This window comes from Triticum dicoccoides, chromosome 2B (genome assembly GCF_002162155.2).
Source record: "Triticum dicoccoides isolate Atlit2015 ecotype Zavitan chromosome 2B, WEW_v2.0, whole genome shotgun sequence".
In the NCBI taxonomy this organism is placed as follows: domain Eukaryota; kingdom Viridiplantae; phylum Streptophyta; class Magnoliopsida; order Poales; family Poaceae; genus Triticum; species Triticum dicoccoides.
The window spans coordinates 491256160-491265702 of NC_041383.1; the positions used below are offsets into that span (position 1 = coordinate 491256160).

Below are 9543 nucleotides of genomic sequence, written 5' to 3' on the forward strand. Positions count from 1 at the left end.
AGAAGAATTATCAAGGTATGGATGGCATACCTGCGCCACTATTTTTCCAGTGCAATCAATTATTGTGCAGTTCCTATCTGCAAAAGATCCACAGATCTCGAAATCCCAATTATTGCAGTGCCTCTTTGGTTCAATGTGAATTCTAACCGGTGCACCTTTTGCTATGCATGATTTGGGATCAGTTAGGCTAAAGACCAACTTGTTTTTCCCTTGGTAATCCATTGAGTACCCATTCCATTTGTTCCGCGTGCTTAGAGCCTGTACAATTCCTCCCTGTAATGGAGCACACAGAGAGTTTCATTCTGGTGATATTCAAAGAAATATAGGGTATACGGACATGAGTGAGAGAGATCATTTGTGTTTGTCTTGGCTGTCAACAGTTAAGTTTTCACTATTCACCCCCCCCTCCCCCCAACCAAAATAAAGAGGTAGACTGGGCACGGTAGAATAACATAAATAAGTACATAGGAATCAGAATAAATTCATGGAGCAAATAGTTCCAGTCCTAATCGATTAGCTTTTAATTCAGGTGAAGCACTTCAAACAACTGGTAATAGAGAAAATAAGCCTATCTACGAGTTACTATTCAGCAACTTATGATGTATTACCTTTCTAGAAATGAATAGTATCTGTTCTCCATCACTGTCTTTCACCATGAGCTCTCCCTTAGATCCAAGTATACCACAACCATCCACAATGAAAACAACATTATGACTAAAGTCAGTAACAACAAAACCACCGCCATTCACTACCATGGGTCTTCTCCTGATCATCAGCGCCGCTGGAGTGCTTGAGCAATACATCTTACTGACTACAGGCATGCTGTTGTCCATTTCGCTTGATACTGCACAGAGACCAAAGAGAGGTGGCCCTATTACTGTGCCCAAACTCCTGTTTCAGTGTCTACCTGGCTTCTAGCATCTTGTGTGGCCAGCAGGTGAGTACTTATACTGGGGGGCAGAGCACGGTTGTTTTAGAGAAGATGGTAAGCCAAGCTAAGAAGCAAGGAGAAGGATGCAGTAGGTGTGGTGGTTCAAGGGTTTCTTTACAATGGAATCACTGCAGACTCTCTCCACATAAAGCGATTCCTGAAAGCCTGGTCTGGTTGAATAGACTTTCTCCAACTTTCCTGAAGCATCATCATTGGTGTCAGTTCTCAGAAGTTTCTTGCTCAAGCAATGTCCATATTTATGCGGTTTTCTTTGTGGGCGCTTCTCATGCATATACACTCTAATGCAGATTATCGAGTACACCACTTTTTGTTCCTTTTAGCTCGAACTATTATATATGTTGCCTGAACTTTGTAGAAATCTAAGGGGCCAGTGTACCATTTTTCAATGGTCTTTCCTGTGAGTGTGAATTGAGTAGGGACTATGTCTGCAAGGACCATGCAAGCGTATGGCCAAGTTAATACTCCCTCCGTAACTTAATATTAGACTTTTTTGACACTGTCATAGTGTTAAAAAACATCTTATATTAAGTTACAGAGGTAGTATTTGACTAGAAAGCATGATATTAGTTTACGCTTCTGGACGAAATTTGTCTTGTGTTATCCATGTACATGGAAAAGTACTTGGCCTCTGGGTACATGCACCTGTATTCTACTAGAGTAGCAATCATAATCCCAAGCGATCAATAATTATGCTTTTATTTTTCTGTCCTGAGCTTTATCCATGGCTATTGTTAATCTGATTGCATCATTGTATGAGTAATATATTTTGTTCAGCAATTAACAATCTGTCAGGAATTTTTGCAATCTCTGGATTGGTGAAAGCATTGCGTATACATTTATACAATGAGAAGAAGCTAACATGTGGATTAGGATGCAAGCTGACACGTGTTGGGCGGCGAGTAGGAAGAAAAGTTTGGATGAAGGTCATGAATATAGGCAACCAGGTCTTTCTGGTAAGGTAATGCACAATTGGCAGAAGTATGGTTGATCAAGATATAACCTATACAAGGAAAACTGCCAAATGAAGCATGAGAGGGATGGCATAGCGAACAGTATATGGGAAGCTTCACATCTTGTTACTGCCAAATTGTTAATGCCCATCTTTCTGCTTATATTATTGTAAACTTTATGAGGGTTCGTCTCTTTCTAGCATCGGTCCCTTGAGCACGACTGGTAGATGTGCAGTGAAATCATTTTCTTATTTCTGTCGCACTTACAGTTTTATATCTTTGCATTGCATGTTCTCATTGTGTGCTCTGTATGCTGAGATTTTTGTTTTATTTATTTGGCCGCTGTTTGCATTAGGCCCTTTTATTGTTGTTGACGTGTTTTCCTTGGACTGAAGGTCCCTTTCATGCAATCAGTCATGCTGTGACTGGAGCTGTTGAATCTCAGGATCCTTGACTTCTGAGGTGTGAATCTCAAGAAAAGGTACACTATATATCCTGTTCTTGATGCATATCTAACTTGAGATGAAAAGGAATCGCCATAATGTATTGCTGGTTCATCGGTAATTTCTGGTGGCCTATTGAAGTTTTGTGCAACGGAGGAATATATTTGGTCTTCCTTTCTATATCAGTTCTTCAATGGCCAACCATTCTTAATAACAGGAACCATTAGTTGTCGGATCTTGTCCTCTGTACCTGAATCATTGGTGAAGCATAAGGCGAGGCCGTTCTGTGCTTTTGTTGGAACTTGAACATGTACAAATATTTGGTATGAAGTGCCTAACCTATAAGGTTCTCTTGCCTAACCCGGACCACTTGCCAGGAAAGGTGAACAGGGGGACGGCAGCACGTTGTCAACAATTTCTGGCAAGTGAAGGCGTGAAGCTGTAGGCAAGAGTTCCCAAGAGGAATGGTTGATGAACTCTACTCACCGAGCCTTTGGGGCTAAGCAACCATCTGCTAAAGGAAACTTGAAGAGTCTTTTCGTCCTTCACCCGCCTGCTAACTCTCTGAGAGTGTGAGCCTGGATTGGTGATGAATGGAGTTTATGCGAACGGGCTCAGCTTAACGTGGAAACTAGACGAGAACTCTAGAAGCAGTTCATGATTTTTAATCTTTAATTACAATCGTTGAACAAGATGCTAAGCCAAAGGAGTTAGGTTCAGGAGAGACTCACATTCAGCTATTACACAGGATTCTCTTTCCTCTCTTCTTTTCTCAAAGTCTAAACAATACTCCCTTTGTCCCATAATATAAGATGCTTTTCAAGCTATTGGTCCCATAATATAAGAACGTTTTGCAAGCTAACATAGCTTGAAAAACGTTATTGTATTATCGGATGGAGTATATGATAAAATGGATTACATTTACACGTGATGGTTAGTGCTTTTCGAAAGCGGGCTCTCAGAGAGGCATGCATAAAATCTCCCTCTTTGCGTTCTTTTTTCGGTGATCCAGCGAAATCACTACTTAAGGGTTATCGTGGGTCATTCCGTGTTGCTTCCATGCGTTGTGCAGATTCTCTGCCTTGGCATGGCAAAGACAACCTCTACCTTCCCCTCATGGATGTCACTGATTTCTCTCCCATTTCTGCTATACTTTTAGACAAAAAAATGCCACGGCTGCTGAACAACCCACCTGCCAACCTGCCTGATTCCTTGGCCCAACGAAGGCTCAGTTGGAGAGAAACACAAACCAGCTCGCCAGAGAGAGGAGAAATGCATCGACTCAGGTTTAGAAACAAATTCCGTTCAGTTCAGGAACAAATACAGAAAAGATTCAGTTCACCACACGCACATATATAGGCATGATTCAGTTTTGGCACTGCAGTACAGTACAAGCATAATTGAACAAGCATTTCACTTGAGTATTTGAGTAATTTGTATATCCAAAATAATACTTCCTCCGTTCTTTTTTATAAGACGTTTCAGACAGTTGATATTCAACTGTTTTAGGCACTGTCTAAAATGTCTACAACATCTTATTAAAGTGAACATAGGGAGTATCTAACAAGAGCCATCAATTAGCGCATTTTTTTTAGTAAGTGCCCAACACATTCACCCCAAAAGAACAAAATAGGTTGTCATGCAGCAGCAGCTACTAAAATAAGGCCCGAAAGAAGTTCATGAAGATTCATATAATCAACTTCACTAGTACCCTGCAAAGATAATTGAAAATTTGAAGCTTGGTGGTACCGAAACTAGTTTGAAGAAGTTGAAACAGGCCAATATTGAAAGTACCGTCAACAATTCTGTGAAGCTAGTGAAGGCCTTGCACTCCTTGTAGGCATTATCCTTCGCTACTTGAGTTTCTTCACCACTATAATTCTCTTGTACTCCCTCCGTTCTTAAATATTTGTCTTTCTAGAGATTTCAACAAGTGACAACATACAGAGCAAAATGAGTGAATCTGCACTCTAAAATATGTCTATATAGTTCATTTGAAATCCCTAAAAAGACAAATATTTAGAAACGAAGGAAGTAGTTACATAAAGCAACCAACCTCGTTATTTAGCATGTAGAATGAATAAGAAAGCTATATTACAAAGGTTTTCAGCAACATATGCTAGACTTGCACTTCTTATGAGCAACGTCGGTTGGTACTTGAGTTTCTACACCACCACCATTCTCTTCCTGCTGCATTTCAATTAATCTTGTCATTTAACATGTAGTAATAAAGGCATCTCCAGCTGTCCGGCCCCCCAAGGGCTTGAAATAGCGCCGCTTGGGGGCTAACCGGCGATATTTTTGCCGTGGAGGCCCTCGGGTTCCCAACTGCCGCCCCAAGTTGGCCCCCAGACGACGTTTTTCAAATGGAAATTAGGCCCAAATTCGAAGAAAATTACTCGATTTTGGACAAAATTTAGGCGGTTTCATTCATATTTGTACAAATTTAAAGACATACATAAAAACTTACAAAAAAAACTAAGCCGCCGCCGCCCCGAGCCTAGTTCATGCCAAGGAGCTTGTAGAAGGAGCTATAGTCACCGTCGTCGCCGCCGTCGCCGTCGCCGTCGTCCTGCAGGTCGTCGTCCTTGCTGCAGCCCTGCCCCGGATCATGCTGTGGACGGGGTTGGTCGGTGCAGGCGCCTCCTCCTCGTCGCTGTCGAGGAAGATGACGCCACCCACTTCGCGGCCCCTGTGTCGCTCGGCGATCTCCTCCAGAGCGCGGCGCTAGCGCTCCATTTCCTCCCGCATGTAGTCGTCGCACGCCCATTTCAGGCCGGTTTCGAGGTCGACAACCATCTCCACGTGCTCTTGCTTGACGACCATGGGCGTCACCGGCTCCCTCTTCATCCTGACCAGGCGAAGATGGCCGTGGGGAGGTGAAGGTTGGCGGAGGCCCTTGTTTATGACGAGGTTGCCGCCGCGGCTGCGCCGGCGCTCCGACATCTCCTGGGGCTCGCGTTTGACGGCGGCGAGCAGCGTCGTGCCGGAGGAGCGGGAGCCGGAGGACGACCCCTCCATGCGCCTCGGCAGCCATGAGCTGCCGCTCCGACACGAGAACAACGGCGCCGGGTACTCCAGCGGCGGCTTGTTGCCTCCCTTGATGTGCTCGAGGACGGTGTGGAGCGTGCGCCCGGGGACGCCCCACCACTAACGGTGGCTGTCGGAGTTGTGGCGCCCCCTTGGCGCCAGAGCGTCATTGGTGGAGGCAAGCTGGTCAGCGTGGCGGCGCTGGAAATATGTTGTCGTTGTCGGGGGAGTACCTCGGCTGCTGCCGCGCTTCCTCCGGCAAGGACGCCCGAATCCGTGCAATCTCGCCGCGGCGGGGGCACGGGGAGGCTGATACGTCCATTCCGCATCATGTTTTCCTACTGTTATTTATGATGTTTTAATGCATAATAATGCTTTTCGGAGTAATTCTAATGCCTTTTCTCTCATAATATGAAAGGTACACACAAAGAGGGAGAATTCCGGCAGCTGGAAGTCTGGACCTGGAAAAGCTAAGTCAGGCCACCTATTCCGCACAACTCCAAATAAGCTGAAACTTTATGGAGAATTTTTATGGAATAAATGAGGAATATTGGAGCAAATAAGTACCGTAGGGGGCCACCCTGGTGAGCACAGGACACCAGGGCGCGCCTGCCCCCCCCCCCAGGCACACCCTAGTGGGTTGTGCTCATCCAGGCCCACCTCCGGTGCCCATCTTCTGGTATATAAGTCATTTTGACCTAGAAAAAAATAAGAGGAGGACTTTCGGGACGGAGCGCCACCTTCTCGAGGCGGAACTTGGGCAGGAGCACTTTTGCCCTCCGGCGGAGCAATTCCGCCGGGGGAACTTCCCTCCCGGTGGGGGAAATCATCGTCGTCATCATCACCAACAACTCTCCCATCTTGGGGAGGGCAATCTCCATCAACATCTTCAACAACACCATCTCATCTCAAACCCTAGTTCATCTCTTGTGTTTGAAAGTGCAACTATCCCTAGGTGGTTTTGGTAATTCATAACAATATATAGCTCATTGAGCTGATGCTATTCCAAGAGTATTATTTCAGGAAAGCTCAATGAATGGCATGGCATGGATGATGAAAGTGGATCCCTCAAAATACTAAGGACAAAGGATTGGCTCAAGCTCAAAAGCTCAAGACTCTTCATTTTACATTTCAGTGATCCAAGATCACATTGAGTCTATAGGAAAAGCCAATACTATCAAGAAGGGATGAGGTGTTGCTTAATGAGCCTCTTGCTTCAAGTGCTTAGTGATATGCTCCAAAAACCCTCAACTACTTTCTCACATCCACATATGACCTAAACCCAAAGTCAAACTCGGCCATACCGATTCTTTCTATCCGGCGCCACCGAGTTCAAATGTCATAGCCACTGCCACAAACCCTAGGCAAATCGGTCTCACCGATAGGGATCTCGGTTTCATCGAGATGGGATTGCAATCTCTCTGTTTCCCTTCGTAACGTTTCGGTCTAACCGAAGTGAGCGATCGGTCCCACCAAGATTGCAATGTAAACTCCCTGTTTCCCTTTTGTAACATTTCGGTCTCACCGAAATGAGCGAATCGATCCCATCGAGTTTACCTGACCAACTCTCTGGTTAGCTTATTACCAAAATCGGTCTGACCGAGTTTGTGTGATCGGTCTCACCGAGATTACGTTATGCCCTAACCCCAACCATATCGGTCCTACCGAGTTGCATGTCGGTCCCACCGAAAATCCTAACAGTCACTAGATTTTCTGAATCGGTCCGACCGAGTTTACCAATTCGGTCCCACCGAGTTTGTCAAGTTGTGTGTAACGGTTAGATTTTGTGTGGAGGCTATATATACCCCTCCACCTCCTCTTCATTCATGGAGAGAGCCATCAGATTGAACCTACACTTCCAACTTACCATTTCTGAGAGAGAACCACCTACTCATGTGTTGAGGCCAAGATATTCCATTCCTACCATATGAATCTTGATCTCTAGCCTTCCCCAAGTTGCTTTCCACTCAAATCTTCTTTCCACCAGATCCAAATCCTATGAGAGAGAGTTGAGTGTTGGGGAGACTATCATTTGAAGCACAAGAGCAAGGAGTTCATCATCAACGCACCATTTGTTACTTCTTGGAGAGTGGTGTCTCCTAGATTGGCTAGGTGTCACTTGGGAGCCTCCGACAAGATTGTGGAGTTGAACCAAGGAGTTTGTAAGAGCAAGGAGATCACCTACTTCGTGAAGATCTACTGCTAGTGAGGCAAGTCCTTCGTGGGCGACGACCATGGTGGGATAGAGAAGGTTGCTTCTTCGTGGACCCTTCGTGGGTGGAGCCCTCCATGGACTCGCGCAACCATTACCCTTCGTGGGTTGAAGTCTCCATCAACGTGGATGTACGATAGCACCACCTATCGGAACCACGATAAAAACATTCGTGTCTCCAATTGCGTTTGAATCCTCCAAACCCTTCCCTTTACATTCTTGCAAGTTGCATGCTTTAATTTCCGCTGCTCATATACTCTTTGCATGCTTGCTTGAATTGTGTGAAGATTACTTGACTTGTCCAAAGATAGCTAAAATCTGCCAAAGTCTAAAATTGGGAAAATGTTAAGTTTTAATTGGTCAAGTAGTCTAATCACCCCCCTCTAGACATACTTCAAGGTCCCACAGTGTTCAATCTTTGTACCGGAACTATAGATTGGTGCTTGTGGGTGACTAGTAGTGTTGATTATATCTTGTAGTTGATTACTATATGGTCTATTTGGTGGAAGATTATATGTTTAGATACCATATGCTATTTAATACCCCTCTGATCTTGAGCAAGATTATCATTTGTGAGTAGTTACTTTTATTCTTGAGGTCACGGGGAAAATCATGTTGCAAGTAATCATGTGAACTTGATATGTGTTTGATATTTTGATAGTATGTATGTTGTGATTCCCTTAGTGGTGTCATGTGAACGTCGACTACATGACACTTCACCATATTTGGGCCTAAGGGAATGCATTGTGGAGTAGTAATTAGATGATGGGTTGCGAGAGTGACAGAAGCTTAAACCCTAGTTTATGCACTATGCCGTAAGGGATCGATTGGGTCCAAGTATGGTTAGAATTTATTCTTAATACTTTTCTTGTAGTTGTGGATGCTTGCGAGGGGGTTAATCATAAGTAGGAGGTTTGTTCAAGTAAGAACAACACCTAAGCACCGGTCCACCCACATATCAAATTATCAAAGTAGAGAACACAAATTGAACCAACATGATGAAAGTGACTAGATGAAATTCCCGTGTACCCTCAGGAACGCTTTGCTTACTATAAGAGACCATTCTGGCCTGTCCCTTTGCCTCAAAAGGATTGGGCTATCTTGCTGCACTTTTGCTACTATTATCGTTACTTGCTCGTTACAAATTATCTTGCTATCAAAGTACTCTGTTACTTACAATTTCAGCACTTGCAGACATTACCTTGCTGAAAACCACTTGTCATTTTCTTCTGCTCCTCGTTGGGTCCGACACTCTTACTTATCGAAAAGAGCTACAATTGATCCCATATACTTGTGGGTCATCAGAGGCCTCCGACACTGAGCCTCCAAGCACCCGGCACACGCATGTCGGGCAGCACCGGGTAGTTGGCCTCGTGGAGAGCGCGGGCCTCCCACTCGTGCAGATGGCGGCGGCCGAAGCCATTGACTGCCGCTCCGTCGCTGGGGAACCTCTCCGCCATGAAACGGCTTGACGGTGAAGGATAGAGAGGGCGAGAGCAGTGACGGCGAAGGAAAGAAGGTGGTTGGCAGCGAGAGAGAGATGGCTGTGGTGTGGCGAGTGTGCAGCAGCAGCGACGAAGGCGACTTTTATATCGGCGAGGGGGCGGCAGCAATGCGGACGCGTGGTGGGAAATGGCGGGACGTGCGGCGGCTCGCCTTCACTACGCCGCCCATGATCGCTGACCGGCACAACCTTGGCATTGATTCACATGGGAGCTGAGGCGATGAGATGAGGACGACGATGCCTAGTCGCTGACTCGATGGGCCCACAGGGTGGGAATCTGGAGCGGCAAGTTTTGGCACCATTTTCTTTCCCCCGGTGCCCCCGGTCGGCCCCCAGTGCGCTGGGTTCTGCATGGGCCCACTGGCGCCAATTTCGTCCCTAACCGACGAAATTTGAGCTCCTGGGCACGACTGGGCCATTTTTTGGAGCCGGCGATAAAAATGGGCCCCCCC

General features: G+C 45.7%; 2 protein-coding genes across 4 annotated transcripts in view; one reads left to right on the plus strand and one right to left on the minus strand.

Moving 5' to 3' along the window:
• Positions 1-3160, plus strand: part of LOC119364408 (pentatricopeptide repeat-containing protein At3g53700, chloroplastic-like) — an 8503-nt gene extending 5343 nt beyond the window's left edge. Inside the window, exons 3-4 of one of the 3 annotated variants that reach the window (XR_005174921.1) lie at positions 2298-2383; positions 2723-3159. The gene's annotated coding sequence lies outside the window, so the exon portion shown is untranslated. The other 2 variants (XR_005174920.1, XR_005174922.1) reach the window with 2 other exon arrangements.
• Positions 4-1703, minus strand: LOC119360953 (protein LURP-one-related 6-like; the record flags this gene model as incomplete). The annotated part of the gene is made up of 2 exons (XM_037626380.1): positions 609-1703; positions 4-273 (listed from the first exon to the last, which is right to left on the minus strand). Coding segments are annotated over exons 1-2 (495 nt in total), but the record flags the coding sequence as incomplete, so codon positions are not given.
• Positions 3161-9543: the final 6383 nt, after the last annotated feature.